Source organism: Pteropus medius, unplaced genomic scaffold, assembly GCF_902729225.1.
Source record: "Pteropus medius unplaced genomic scaffold, Ma_sr-lr_union100, whole genome shotgun sequence".
Taxonomy (NCBI): domain Eukaryota; kingdom Metazoa; phylum Chordata; class Mammalia; order Chiroptera; family Pteropodidae; genus Pteropus; species Pteropus medius.
Genome location: NW_024349802.1, coordinates 20,483,301 through 20,499,235, shown reverse-complemented (window position 1 = coordinate 20,499,235; position 15,935 = coordinate 20,483,301). Strand labels below are relative to the sequence as shown.

The 15,935-nt window shown below is 43.4% G+C and overlaps 1 protein-coding gene across 2 annotated transcripts in view; it reads right to left on the bottom strand.

Annotated features, from left to right (window-relative positions):
- Positions 1-757: 757 nt before the first annotated feature.
- The window catches only part of GRIA1 (glutamate ionotropic receptor AMPA type subunit 1), a 279,509-nt gene continuing 264,331 nt past the window's right edge, over positions 758-15,935 (bottom strand). For both annotated transcript variants that reach the window (XM_039836660.1, XM_039836661.1), the window contains exons 15-16: positions 11,482-11,616; positions 758-3,617 (exon numbers count right to left, since the gene is read on the bottom strand). In XM_039836660.1, coding sequence (XP_039692594.1) covers positions 3,417-3,617; positions 11,482-11,616 — 336 coding nt within the window. In that variant the 3' untranslated portion in view covers positions 758-3,416. The remainder of the gene's footprint in view (positions 3,618-11,481; positions 11,617-15,935) is intronic.

The window sequence follows — 15,935 nt, the reverse complement described above, 5'->3', positions numbered from 1 at the left end:
CAGTTGGTGCTGAGTGCTTCTTCATTCAGTGGCACCCTAGATGCTGCAGGTGACTGCATGTGGGTGCTGATGATAACTACAGCTTTGCACAAACTTGCTAGATTCTTTCCTTTCCCCTAGCCCTTTTCTACCATGGTAGTTGCTGCCTGAAGTACCACTGTTAGAACTTTGTTCATTTATTTTAGGCCTCTGACCCCTGTTACTATGCAAAGTTCCTTGGGAAAGAAAACTCTTAAGCATCAATACTAAGTGTCGACAAATGTCAGATCCTTTACAGAAAGCATATCTTTCTTGAGTTAAAGAAAAGCTTTCGGGTAAGAACAAGGGTCATATGGTCTGAGGACCAATATTATCTACTCATAAGCCGGGTCTAGTTTGGATTTTGGTTGTGACTGTGCACATCACAGGTACACCTGGACTCCTGGACTGCAGTTTGGAAATGTCTGGGAGACATTCCCTGTGAGCCAACCAGTTCCCAGGAAGTACTCTGCAAGTCAGACCTGCTCCTTATGCAGTCAAAACTGTGGCCCTTGAAAACTAAATACTGCTTTTTGTCTTTTCATTGTCGTGGTAATCCTATTTAGATGAATAACTCACAATGATCTAATTCAGCTGACATGACTTGTTTGAGAGCTGTTTATGAGTCACCATTAAATAATGTACTGGACTTAGGCTCAGCAATAAGGATATAACAAACCTCTAGAGCTCTGTTTTCAGAAATGGCACAAAAATGGAATGGACAAATATGAAAAGTAGATAATGGATCCACAGTGATTTAATTCTCGGTGATACTTTCATTTTATGCAAATACGAAAAGAAAAAAAAACCTGGCTACTTGGAAAAAAAACAGGAACTGAAAAAAATATTTAGTGTTTGATCAAGCAAAAATCCTTTCACACATCTGCAAAGAGAGTTAAAACAAATATAGGTGTTAAATAAAAAGCCCAGGTACCAAAGAGCAAAATTTAATGAAATCTAGAACTGTTAAGTATGGATTCCTGTTGAGAAAAATGTCAATCTCTTTCAGAGTTTTCCCATTGCTCTATTTTTAAGAAAAGTGTAGTAAAAATACATAATACAAGTTAACTTTTTTCCTTGCTTTTGTTTCCCCCATCACTCCTCCATCAGTGAAAAGCATCTTCCACTGGAGTCTTGGACTCCTATATAGAATAGACCCTCATTTCTTGAATAGATGGTCTCTCCCTATCAGATCATGTTACTGGTGAGCTCAGTAGCTGGAGAGCCATCTTACCAGGCAAAAGAGAAAAGGTCTTTGAAGCATGTTGATGGTAGAGGGTTATTTCCAACTCCTTTGAAAGGCAGATTCCCTAATGGCGGGTCATATCAGATTCTGCAGTGGTAGGCTAAGGGCTGAGAAAAATCTGATGAGAGAGCAGGGACTTGGGAGGACATCAGCCGGCAGTAATGAAAAATGATAATCCATCTTGAGGGTCCTGCTTCACGTACCATGCCCACATTGACACGTGAGAGACTGAACAATAACACTTGAGTTAAAAGGGTGAAGAGTTTGATTTTGGGATGGTTCTTTGCTATGGCTGATGAAAGAAGAATGGGAAGGACGTAGAGATGGTGGGTGTCCACTGAGAGAATCCACAGATGAAGCCAGTCATGCTGCGCCTACTTGTAGCCAGGCTCCAAAACCTTTAGTTTGTCAGTTGCTAATGATAACCCCTAGCAGAGAAGACTGGGTAGAAGTATGGGGTAAGGGAACAAGCCAGAATATGGTTATCAATTAAAGCTAATGACACATGGCACGCACTGAATCATGCATGCACCTAGGAGAGTGGCTGCTGGAGAGCTGGAAGCCAATTGCACCAAGAACGAGAACTGGGATCTCCAAGAAAGCCATGTGCCAAGAACCACCCCCTCCCAACTAAAGTTGCAGTCAGCCTGGGCTTCTCTTCATGAGTTCTGTCGCCTCTCCAATCTTGCTTTAGTTCAGCTTTAAAGTCACAATCCTGGGCGTATTGATTCTGGTTATTGGAATACAGTATCTGCATTCTGTCTAAGCCAGAGGGAAGGTCTGCCTCCTTGGGTTAGATGTTGGGGTCAGGGATCTTAAGAGCCCCAATGTCAGCATCAGCTTAATCCATATCCCTTTCTTCCTTCAAATAGTTCAGCCTTGGGCATTTTACTTTCTAAAGATGACAGAATGTTATCTGGTCCCATGCTAAAATAACATTTTTATATGGACAATAAATACCCAGGTTCTCCAGGTAAGCAAAACCCTAAGCTTCATATTCAGTCTCTCAAACCTAGGAGAGGGCACACCACGGAGGTTCTGTCACTTGGATGAAACTTCCTTTTCCAACAGTCTTTCATCACCTTTCACACTTAGCTTGCATAGCATTTCCCTCCAAATCAGAGGCTCCAAAAGGAAAAAGAGTCTACTCCACAACGGGCTCCTGCTCAGATGTTAAGCAAGCGAAGAGCTAGAATGATGTCTCCCTGGCCGTCAGCTGTTCCCCAAGTCTCTACTTGGTTTATGAGGCCACCTGCCCTTCAGCCACCAGAGTGCCTTTGGGCTTGAGAATAATCAGAAGGACATACTTATCAGGGCTAAGGTTGACTCTGAAGAAAGATATTCCATCTAAGGCCTATGAGATGGTTCTTACACATTAAAGGAAGCTTTGTCTGAGCCTCCAGCAATGACTTCATGAGTCCTCCACTGAGTGCATACCTGCCTTTGCCCTCTCCGCCACCCTTGGTCTGAGTTGCTTTTCACACACATTCTCAACTAAATCAGTGCTCAGGCAGTTCCCTGTCTGGGGAAGGCAGCTCACTCCTTCAGCAACCTCCGTCTCCATTCAGGGCTTGGGGCCGAGGAGTGAAGGGTAACTTGAAGAGCTCCCATGGTGAATGAGTTTGAAGGCTGCTTTTATCCCTTTCTTGCTTTTAAGGTAGAACAAATCTTGAATCTCCAATCTGAAAACTGAAGAGAGATGGGTAGGGAGTTGGGAATAAGAAGTAAGGAGAAGGAAAGGGCCTAACAAAACCTGCAAACCATGAATATTAGTAAGAAAAAAATTGCACACACTAAGACACATTAACAACCGAATTAAAAGAAAACAGTAGTTTCCTCATTAGTGTTCCAGTGACTCCATTTTCAGAGACACAAGCTCTATTAGACAGGGTTATTCTCCCCTTATTGCAGTACAGTGTTATTTATCATCCTTATTTAGCAAACAGAAAAGGGCGAAAGAACATCAAAACAGGAAAAGGGACAGCAGAATGGTTTTCAATTCTTCAGGAAAATCTGTTGAATCATCCTTCTTGTGGTTGTGGTGGTTGGTGGCGGTTGCGTTTCATTTTGTTGTTGTTTTTGGCACTGAAGGGCTTGGGATGGGGCTGGGGGAGCTCGAGCCTGCTCCCCAAGGGATCTTCATCGACTCCAGTTATAATCCTGTTGCTCCCAAGGGCATCCCTGAACTGTGGCTCATGCAGGGAATTGATTGCATGGACTTGGGGAAGTCGTGGCTGACCACTCGGCCATTCTCTCCACTACCGCCACCGCTGGCTCCTGCCCCACTGTTTCGGGGGAGCGTCGATGTCCGTATGGCTTCATTGATGGATTGCTGTGGGATCAAACAGAAACCCTTTTCAGGAGGACCAGGGGTTCTTCCCCAGGTCCTTGGCAATGATTGGCAAAGAGAATGAGTCAACACTGGACTTAAAAGGTCATCCCTAACCTCTTCCCTGTCCAACTCCTTTCCTACTCTATAATGCTAATCTCGACTTCCCATGGACTCACAAAATTGTTGCATAGCTCTGGACAAGTCATCCCCTCTCTGGACCTCATGTTCTCTCTGCTTAATGAGGTGTGCCGGACTGGGCGATCTCCAAGATCATTTCTGGTTCTTATATTCTGTGATTTCTAAAGGTGGAATAGTTCCTTGATAGTATTGATTGCAATAAATGTAGCAACATGAACCAAGTGGAAAAACTATGGAAATGGGGTTTAGGGAGCTTGGATTTTAGTTCTGGTTCTAACATGAATTAGTTGTATGACCCTGTGCATATCTCCTTCTCTCTCTAGACCTTTTAAATCTCCAAGGTTATCAAATGTGTTTATCTATGTACCTACAAACTTTTCTTAGCAAGAGTGATGCCACTGCATGAAAAATTATTCAAAATGTTAAAAAAATTAAGGGTGTGTTATCATTGGGTTAAAATTAAAAACTGCTTCTGATTTACTTCAGGGAAAATGCTATCCTACCTCTAGCAGTATGTGTTAAGGGAATGTAGCACTCATTTGAATAATACAATAGGCAAAATGTAATTGAAAAGGGGCATGTGCTAAAGAGAATGAAAATGGATTGCAGAGATCATTAGCTGTGTGTCAACCTCTTCCCATCAGCATGTATAACCTGCATGCTTTTTTTATCTTTCTTTAAAACAAACAAACAAATAAACAAACAAAAAACCCTTCACTTCTAAATTGACACTTCAGATCAGTGTTAATAAACTTGTGATTTCTAGAATGGTGAGATTCTGTGTATGAAACGGACTCCAACATCACCCCGGGTTCAGATGAGTTAGGTGGGATGTTCAAGACCACAATCTGGGATTAGAAACATCTCCTACTAGACAAAAGGCAGGGTTCTATTTTGAGTTCCTTTGGTGAAAGTAACTGTGACATGAAATCCACACCCTTATCTCTTCCTGTCATTTCCAACTTCACCTTAAGAGATACTCATAGATTTTTTTTAGGTGGGACTTAGTTACTTGATGGGAATCAACATAAAGGGAAGAATTTTCTATGAGTTGAGGGGTGTCTTCCTCTAAGACCAATACTACCCATCCTTCAAGGCACATTCTGTTCTCGCCTCTTTCTTGAAGCCATCCTAAACTGCACCAGCAAGTGCTGCCCGCCTCCCTCTGCCCACCTTAGTACTCACACATTATACATTCTCTTGTAATTGTTCTGCTTCAGGTATATAAATTTTGTCTCCTTTAGGGGACCTAACTATCTGGAGGGAGAAAAGGGCCATGTCTTCTCAATACTTAGCTATCTCTCAGAGGGTCCAGCATGTAGTTAGATGCTTAATTGTTATTCTTGAATTTGTCTAAGAAAACTCAACCACCTAGGATTCTTCTAAAAAAGTCTATGGCTCTCTTCTTTGCATATTCCCATGAGTCTAATGATCAGAGAAGTCAGTCAACCTACTGTGGTTAGACAGATATAAACGGCAGTTTTGATCCAATTTTATTTTTCTGCTGTACTTTGATAGAAATATCCTCTTATTACCGGCAATTCTAATAATGTTTTAAAATGTCCTTTCTTTTTAAAATCCAGGATTCAGACATGTTTTCAGCATATGATGTTCTACCTACACTGGTTCTGTCTCCTCCTCAAACCTTTGCAGCTGGTTTATTTACATTCTGCCTTGGTTGTCCTCCACTGAAGAGGAAGTGTGACTTGGATTGCATTCTGCTAAGTCAGGGCCAAATAAACACCACTGTGATGCTCTGTGGGGCAAATGTAAAATGAAAACATAAGAAATTAGCAGTTACTTATCTCACCTAAAAGTGTTGAAAGAAAATAACTTGGTATGTGTCTGTAAAATATGGAACTTTCTGTAGATTAGCTTGAAATATCTATCGTCTATGATTTTTCTGTCATATCCCTTTAATTAAAAAAAAAAGAGTTTAAAGTTCACACTGATCACCTTGGGCTTTGTTTCTCAAAAGGTCTCATACATTCCCATAATATCTCATTGAAGTGGTACTTGTTAAATGTATCTTAAAGGAGAAGATTGGTGGCACAGTCGACATTGCTGCCTCTCAAAGTGTGAGAGAACTTAGCCAAGCATGTGACTAAAACCCTCCAAGGTCATGTCACTGAGAACTGGTTTTCAAGGAAGCTAAGGGCTTCTTGAAGTCATTGACTCCATACACCTATCGATAGTGGGTACAGCCTACTTATTGGTTTCCTTTCTGATCCATTTATGGGATATCAGGAGAAAAATGAATAGAGTCAAAACTTGGAAGTGGAAAGCAATACTAAAAATGACTAGATCACTAGTTCTCAAACTTGCATGCACATTGGGGAGTTTTTGGAAAAAACAAAAACAAAAACAAAAAAACCTCCCCAAACCTGAGACCTAATCCTAGAGAGGTTGACTTAATAATTGTGGTGTGTAGCCTGGACATCTGGAGTTTTAAAAACTCCCCAGGTGATTCTAATATGCAAGCAAGGTTGAAACACACTGATCCTAGTTTATTTTATTCACTTTACAGAGAAACTGAAGACTTAGGACTGACTTGCTTAAGGTTACAGTTACATGTGGTCTAGTGCCAAAGTGGATGACTTTTTAACTGTGGATCTTCTTACTCGCTGTAGCTAAGCTGTCATAAGCTGATGTCATTCCTTATCAGGTCTCTGGGAAATACGGTTGTCTCTGGTCCATCCTTGACATTCCAGCTATTCTTAAAGCTCAGTCTTAGAGTCATTGTTTTGACATTGATACTCCAGGAGTAGAGTCTCACCTCAAAGTCCCTCAAGCTGGCTCATCAGATTCCTTTCTTTAACAGTGATTGCATCCTAATGTGTCAGCCACTTGCTTTTTAGAGAAAAGTCATCCCAGCCTCTGCACATCATAGAACACCCTAATAAAAGCTCAAACCTCAGTGATGACCTCATCCTAGCATGTATGCTAAGAGCTAGAGCGACTGCCTGCTATGGTGGATGCACTCCCAAAATGAAAGTCTCTCGGCTGCTTATTAATTCCATAGAATGCGCAAAGCCTCAATTGCTTTGGCTTATGCACGGCCTGTTTAGCACTGCCACATACAATTAGGAAGGGTCAGTGGCTGTCCTGGGCGTGGGAGAGGCTGGGGGTTCCTTTCTGTTGGGAGGAAGGTGGTGAATATTAAAGACCCTGGTTGTCCTTCATATTACCTAAGAACTTAGGTTCTGGTCTGTTAACCCAAGCAGAAGGAAGGAGTGAAGGATATGAGACTATTCAATCTGGAGTTTGTCTTAGCTTACATATTTTTGCTACAAATTATGCTCAAATGTTCTGGTTGCCTGAATCCCCAGTTCTCAAGTTTTCCTCTTTCCTCAGTCTTTCTGTGCCCTAGTCTCCTTTTCCTGATTTCTGGATAAGAGTTCTGGTCTTTGGGTCTCTGACACTTGTGCATTTTTTGCTGACAATTCTCCTGGTTAATCCCTTTTAAGCTTCAAGTCTGTTAAACGTCACTTTCTCAAGGAGGCCTTTCTGACCAGTCCCTACATCCCAGACAGGACTGGACAGCACTGGGCATTTTTCTTGATAACACTCATTGAATATGTGTAAGTAGCTTACTTGTTTTCTGTCTTCTCCATCAAACTCTGTCCTGAGAGCAGAAGCCGTCTGCTTTTTTCTTGACTGTATCCTCAGTACTGAGCAATGCCTAGTTACGGTGATGCTCAGTATGTCTTTGTGGAAGGAAAGCTGACAGGGTGCCCTTCCCATTTTCCCTGTGACACTCACTCTGTGTTCTGCTCATGCAACATCAAAGGAGAACGGAACTCAACAATGACAAGCCAAGGGTTACATGCCATGGATGGCCTCAACAACTAGGTCAGGAAAACCTAAAGGTAAGGGCTGCATATTCTCTGTCAGTGCACTGTGGCTATAGCTTGAGAGGACACATAGTACGAGCTAAAAAGTATCTGTTGCCATGTGGTTGGGGAGGAGAGAGAAATCAGAAGTGGCTTAGCTGATACCGAGAAACTAGGTTTGCAGAGGCCATATTGGAGGTCTAATGCCTGTTCCACCAGCGCCTAGCTTGTGTAACCTTGTTAGGACAAGCTGCTTAGCTTCTCTGAACCTCTGTTTCTTCATCTGTCGGATTGCAAGCACAACATATTACAGGGTTAGTGAAAATGTATATAGCACTTTGAACATGGAAGTTACGAAGAAGACGTCTTTCCTTCTTCCTTTCCTTTCTTCTCTCTCTCTTTCCCTTCTTTGTCTTTTCTGATCCCTCTTCCTCTCCTTCTCCTTTCTGTGCAGCGTGGGGAAGGACTCATTGAACACTGTTGTAAAACAGAAGGCTGGCCCTGAACTAGGGTTAGGGGCTCAAGGCCTTAAGAGCTGGCCAAATACTGTGATCAAGGAAAGAAATAAGAAGGAAGGTTCTCGTGAAAGGCCCCTGGCACCGTCAATGTGGGCCTCTGGGTGAGGCTGGAGGCTGCACTGCTGCGAAGAACTAAATGCCTTTGGGGAAGGCAAAGTACAGAATGATAAAGAGGACTGCAAAGTTGGCAAGTCTGAGAGGCAAGTGAAATGTTCTGCTTTTCTCCTTTGGACAAGAGAGGAGTTGATAGAACTTCAAAACTTAAGGGCTGGGTCGATTAACGAAGGCAGTAGAAGTATCGTTTCTGCAGTTGGAGATTAAAAATACTATGAGGAGCCCCAGCAGTTGGGTAGAAGTCATGCCAGCCAATGGAATTAGTAACAGAAGATTGTGATGAAAGACTTTAGATTAATAATTCCAAGGGAATCTGATGTTGGCTTCTGAGAAATTCAACATCTTTTCCTTAAAGGGAAGGATAAGAATGTCTCTACGAAGTCATAGCATGACTCAGTGGCTACTTCTACAGGTTTCTGTCTTAATCTGAAGGTTGTGACTTCAGTGATAAAGGTCAACACTGCCCAGTTTTAAGAGGACCACAGTCTTTAGTTGCCCTGGTACCACTACCTGGCACTGACTATGACAAGTGGGACACAATAATCCCACAGGAAGGAGTGGAGGTCCAAGAGGCTTCCTGCTTGGTGGGTACCTGGTCTCATCAGATTTTATGAGCACAAGCAGATGGAGACAAAACCACCTTGGATGATGTTTATTCTTCCAGGCTGGGTGATTTTGATGGTTGTATTTGCTTAACTTAACAACAGCTTCTTCTGATGCCTCATCTTATCCTCCAAGGGATTTTTACCTTCAGATACAATTCCACATCGATTTTACTAAAACTTATCCTATGTGTGTGAGATGTCCAAAGAGAAATCAGACACAGCTTTCTGACCTTAGGGAATTCACAATCTATGTAGCTCAAAAAAGCTAGGACATGTAAGTAGGGGTAGTAAAAGGAAGGTCTTAAGGAAGCTGTAGCTGGCCATCAATAATAATAAAAATATGATTATTATAAATTCTAGTTACCATTGTTATTGAGGGCTTACTATGGACCAGACAATTTTGCCAAGCCCTTTATATCCAATTTTTCATATAATCTTCACAATAATTCTGAGGTATGTACTACCATTAGTCTCATTTTACATAAAATCAAGATCCAAGAGCTATTGAAACTTGTCCAAGATGACAGTTAAAAGATGGAGCAGGCCGGATTTACGCTCAGACATTCCGACTCCAGAGCCCGTGCTTTTGACCACTACACTGCACTGTGTCCTAGGGGAGCAGTGAGATGATGCCCCCATGAAGGGTGCTGGGCTGTCCTGGGCCACTGGTTTGGGTCACGGCCCATGGGAAGGTTTTGAGGTTTGTAAAGGTTGTAGCTCACCTAGATCTTCTGCTGTTCCCCTCTCTGCCTCTGGGGTGGCCTTTCCTCCCTTTCGAGGGTGAAATAGGAGAGTCTTTAGGCTTATGTTTTAGATGGAATAGGCAAAGTAAGCTTCGTGTAGGTTCTAGGAGACCTTGTTGTGTCCAGCCAAGGTTCTTGGAGGTCTCCACTGGTTTTAGGGTCTGAGGCCCATGCTTTCACTGTGTTTTGTGCTTGGATATAGTAGGCGAGCTGGCCAAGGGAAGAATTGAGGTGTTTATAGGACCCCTGGCCAAATACCATCACACTACCATCTTTTAACTATTCCTGTTATACCTCAGGAAAGTTGTCTTTTAAATGAGCCCTATGGGACAGAAGACAGGAAGAGGCATCAGCATGCATAAAGGACATGGGTGGGAAGCATGAGGTGGGTGGCTGGAGTATGGAACATGTAAGGAGAGCAGATTGCTTGGGAGGGGAAAGTAGGCAGGAGCCATGACGTGGAAATGCTGAACGCCAAGACAGAAGATCTGAATGCCAGGACAGAAGCCCCTCCTCCCCCAGCTCCCAGTCCCTGTGTACAGAACTGAATACAGAGTTTCCAGGTAGGGACAGCAAATGTCCAGCACTGTCTTCTCCAAGTGTGACCCTGGAGGTACGTGTAGGGCTGATCCAGGGAGGGCCTAGGCAGGAGGCTATGCTTGTGATCCAACAGTGAGTGTGCTGAGCTTGGGAGCAGCTGTAAAATGGGTATCTTGGGGTGCATTCTAGGAGAGTAAACACTACCAGTGAATCTTCTTAGCCTAGTCCAGCCAGGGTAACAGCCTGGGGTACATAGCTCAGAGTGGCTGTGCTTCTCTCTACTTCTGTTGGTCTGAATCCCACTTGTCCTTCCTCTTAATTTATGCCTCTTCCTGAAAGCCTTCTCTAAGTTTTTTTTTTTTCCCCTCTATATTGCTATAGACCTTCCTATCTATACCATAGGTTGCTTCACTGAGTAATTTTTCTGTGTCATTCTTTGTCAAAGGTCACATTTTGCATTTCAGTCTTCTCTGCCTCCTCAGGATGTCTTGTTCATAGTGTGGCTCACATGATTAACACTTTCATAAATATTTTCTTATTGAAGCTACATGATGGAATGTGAAGGTCATTTAATCTAACTCCCTTTGGATACTTGAATCTATATCTTTGCCAAGAGTTATCCAGCCTCTACTTGTATGCCTCCAGTGATGGGATGCTTGCTACTTATTGAGATAATTCATCCAATTTTTGGGTAGCTCTGAAAGAAAAATACATCTCCCTTATTGTGTTAACAATTGTTTCTCATAGCTTTTAGTTGTTAGTTCTTGTTGTACAGTTTGGGACCCCACAGAACTAGTCTGTTTTCTTTCCCACCTGAAAAGTGTTCATATTTATTTTTACAGTCAAGCCAAATATTCTTCATACTTCTCTTCTCCAGTTATTTCCCTTTAGCTATATTTGGTGTCGTTTGGGGTCATCTAATTAATTCGCTTACCCTTCTCTGTGCATGATCCTCTTTGCCAAAGTCTGTCTCACAATCTGGTGGCTAAGAGAAGACCTAATTCACCAAGCATGGCAAGATTATCTATTTTGCAGAGGGTTGACACCCTTTCCTCTATACTGGGAGCTTCACTTCGGTTAATGCAACCTCAGCAAGGATCTAACTTTGTAGTGATTATTCTTGCCTCATGCTGTGTTCACTGTCCACTTCAACTCCTAACTTAATCTCACCATCCATCTCTGGCTGATGTAGTTCTTTTCTTGGGCCTTATGTTTACTGTCTTCTTTCCTTCCTCATAGCTGCCTCTTCCCCTGTCACCTTCCTCATAACAGCTCTCTGCCCCGTGCCTTGGGCTGACCTCAATCTCTTGTCACTCCCACCCTTTCTAGTAGAGGGACTCCCAGGAAACCCAGCTGTGTCAGGTTAGGAAAAAGGCCTGGGAAGACGATGCCACCTTCATCCGCTTGGACTCGCTACGGGATTTGTAGCAAAACTCGATTAAGGCAACCAGCATGGCTAGTCCAAGTCCTCCGATCAGGATGTAGAATACGCCTGCCACATTGCTGAGGCTCAGAGCGCTTGTCTTGTCCTAGGAAGAGGAGGAAGGGAAGGGGGGAGGGAAGAAGAGTAAAGTGAGCCAGGAGGCTAGAGACCATCTAAGTAACAGCATCTTTACACACATACACTCAACCCCATCACCCTCTTTAACATTCCTAATAGTTGGAAAGGCTATTTATTCACTGACACAGTTTAAACATTCCCCCAGAAAAAAAATTGTGTGTATGTATAACAATCTTCCAAGCATCCCTGATTATGTTTAATTTATAATTACATTTCCCCCCTCCCTAATGCCTATTCTGGGAAGGGAAATGCCACAAGAAATTCAGGGCACCTTCTACTAAGATCTGCACCCTTGGGCTTACTCCATTCTTTCAGAAAACTGTCCCTTCCTTTTCAGTGTAGTTCCCGCCCTCCATCCCCTCTGTTGCTCAGCAATGCATTTGCCTCTCTTATTGTTTATGTTTCTCAGTGTTTCTCTGAGAGTTGTTACTTAAAATGAACTTTCCCCTAGATGTGCATTTGATTTCAATTTAATAAGACAGTTATTGTATGTATAATAAAGATCCACTAATATATACTTTTAACTTACTGCTCTGAGTCCTAATTTAGGGGAAAAAAACTGGGGGGCTTGGAATAGTAAAAAGGTATTGAGATAGAAAAATGGCTCTATTAAATCCTAATAATTATGCTTAATTAGTGTCATCTTTCTGTTGGAGGTTCTTGCTAAAAAAACACTGTAGGCAGATTCGGGTGCCTGAATTTAGAAATCTCTGTTACCTGCGGTAAAAGATCTTGCACTGGTTTTGTTTGAGGAGAGTCATGGAGCAGGGTGCTTAATTTCTAAGGACCTGTGCACAAGTACCCATGTCCAATAGGAGGTGGACAGAGCTCACTTTGTGGAGCCTAAGAAAAGTCATCAGTCTGATGAGACAATCCCTGAGTTCTGTCACCTCCAGTAGGGTTTAAAAGTGGGGACCGAGGGACAACATCTTCCCAAGTGGTAAGAACAGCCAAACAAAACTGGGTCACGGTGGGAGGTAATGACTCAAGGAGAGGGGAAAACTGCTCAGTGAAATTCTTGATACGGGCAAGAGCACATCTTTAAATCCTGAAAGACTAGTCATCCCCAGATGTAATGGTGGCTCTACCACCTTTGCTTATATTATTTGTACAAGCACAAATTTCTCATTAAATTAAAATAAAAGGCATGCCTCAGCTGGCACAAGCACACACTATGGTTAGTAGGTTGGTGGCACTGGATAAGATAGAGTTTTTATGTCTCTCCACGTGTTCTTTTTCAGGTAGGAATATAGGCAAGCAAAGGGTGAGCTGCCTTGCCTTAGGGACTCCTTTGATATCTGCCTATTAGAATCTGGGTGTGTGAACAGGGGTCTGTTGTTGACCAAGTCAGTAACCTCTGCCCTGGTTCTACTTGGTGCATTGTACAGGATTCAGCAGGGCTGAGCTCGAGAGCCACAGCTGGCAAATAGCAGCATGCCTTCTCTCCCCAGAAGCAGCCTCATCCAGCAGAGCTGTAGGATTAGCTAAAGCACATCCCTTTGGTGGCTTCCTGTATTGCTAAAGCAGATGGCTTTTATAAAATGGTTTATACTTGGCAAGGCATATTCTGGCTTTGGAAGCAGTGGAAATGTTTGTTCAAAGGAGTAGACTTTCTCCTGCTCTGGTTATAATGGCCTGATAAGGGAAATGTGTAAAAATGAGTTTGGTGCTTCGTTCAAGAGTTGGTTGAACAAGAAAATTTCAACTTGGTATGATTTTTTAGAATACTCAAAACGTCTCCCCGTTTGTTGTTTAGGAGGTCTATAATTCTGCCTTTATAGGGTAATTTAGAGTTCTTAGAAGAATTAGAATTCATAGAATTTCCTATAGAACTTTTTCTGTGTGGATAGGGCTAAGGGTTTGGTGGGGAGGCATGTAATGCCTTACTAGCTCACACCTTAGAAACGAGGAGTGGTTGACAGTGATGCTCAGAGGGAGTGGATGGGGAACAGGCCTGGGGGAGGTGGCAGATAAGAGGCTGGGAAGAAAAGGAGGAGTCCTGCTGACTTCACAAGCTGACCAGACTTTCAATAGCTGAAGTGCACCTTGCCTTCTTCATCACCAAGGCTGTTTCTGTTTCCTTCCTCACGATCTTTTCAAGTTCACCTCAGTTGTAGATTGCCTTCAAAGATAAGGGAGTGGTGGGCATCTTTTATTGCTACTATGCCTTCCTGGCCATAGAATGTGGAGTGCCCATTTCTGGTGTATCTGAGAAGGAAGTAGGGTTAGATGTTCATATGGAAGTGGGGGCAGAAGACATAGTCTATATAACTACAGAAGGAGGAAGGTTCAATGGCATTTGATTATGTCCGGAGATGGAGAGCATCCCTCACTTTTGAAGAAGGCCTCTGGCCCATGGAGTTGGCAGTGTACGTAAGTGTGTGAGGGACACACCCCATACAAACAGAGGGCAGCCAGACGATATGTAGACTGCCACCACTTGCAGAACACACAGTGATCCTTCTTTATGACAACACAATTCCGTAGTGCAGGGGTCAGGGAAAACTCTGACAAGGAGGTGTCTGGGCACTATCACTGCCAGTATCAGAAGGCAAACTTAGATGTAGCGCAACTGTCTAAATTTGGCACAATTTGATAGGATATAGAATGAAGTGCTGGTGTTGATGTCTTCTTGGCCCACATAGTTGTGGAGTTTACGTGTAGGCAAGGTGTTTTGATTTCCCTTAGGTGTGCCATTAGCTTTCCGATAGCACTGAATTTAGTATTTTTCAAAAAAGGCCCAAGACCACGGTCTTCTGCTCAGTTCCCCTTATTGACTCTCTTCAACTCATTCTGCTGGAATATGATGGAGTTTCCTGAGGGAAGGGACAACAATCCCTTTTATTTAAGGACCAGAGCTCTGATTCCTCCTCTGGCCCGTAGTGTCCGCACAAGAGGGGACTTCCTTGCGGACCTGAGTACAAACAGCTATGTTCATGTTTCATGGGCAAGCTATAAGCTTCCAACCTACGACTAGGACAAGGGGAAAGACAGAATTTGGATCTTCTGAGCACCCTTCTGGGGGACCCCATTCTCCTCCCATCCCACAGTGGTTGAATTCCCCAAAGCCAGGCAGCTTGTCGGTGGGAGTGAAAAAGTCACAACTGTCTTCTACCAGGAGAGTGACAGTACCGAGAAGATTGACAGGTGAAAAGACAAACAATTCCATGTTTCAGAATTGTCAGGCTTGTTGTTATGGTAATGAGCCCTGCCCCCACCTTCATCTGTTCTCCTTAACTGTGTTGTCTGGTTTGTCCCTTCCTTTGTGTGGAAGGAGATTTTTTCTTTTTCATATTTTTCCTTGCTCTTCCCACATAATGGGGGATGGTCCCAGACTCCCTCTGTGTTTCTGAGCCAACAGCTCTTCCAGGATTGCGGGGCTGGCTCGAGCTGTCGTGAGGAGGTTTGAGCCAGGCCTGAGGCAGAGAAACTTAAGCTTTTTAAAATGGCTTAAGTAGAAAGTTCTAGGGAGAAGCCAATGCCTTTGGCCATAACACTAGTCCCTCCCACGGAGACTGTGCTTGCCCATCATCTAAGGCCTGCTTAAATAAGGACCAAGCTTCAGGTTTCTCCAAATGCTTCTATTTTGTATCTTCCTGGTGAGAGTGTGAACTCCTACAAAACTAAGGCTGCAGCTTCTGCTCTTCTCTCCGTTTCACAGGAATTCCACCCATTTTCTGATGTGTGTACAACTGGAGTTTTAGGGGCTGCTGTAGTCCTTCTACCTGCTGAATCTGTAACCTGACCAACTTTTAGGGCCATAAGAAAAGCCCAATACCTCTTCCACCAATTAGCCTTTTTGTTATAGTAGGCTTTCTCTCGTACTTATTAAACATATATTTTTGGCCTACAGGCTATTTCCCTGAGTGCTTGGTTATTTCCTGGGAGTGAAGACTGAGTGGTTAACTAGGCTTACTCACTAGCTGAGGCCAAAGCAAGGAAGCTCTGGGGAGGTAGACTTGAGTCAACTAAAGGAAGACATTTCAAATCTATATAGCTATCCAAAGGTGGACTGCCCTGCCATAGATAGTGGTGAGTTCCTCAAACATGGATATACTCTGGAAGCTGTCAAGGTTGCAGCGGTCCTCAATTTCTTTGGCACCAGGGACCGGTGCTCCTATGAGAATCTAATGCCTGATGATCTGAGGTGGAGCTGAGGTGGTGATGCTAGTGCTGGGAGCGGCTGCAAATACAGATGAAGGTTTGCTCTCTCCTCCACCGCTCACCTCCTGCTATGCAGCCTGGTTCCTAACAGGCCATGGACCAGTACTGATCTGCAGCCTGGAA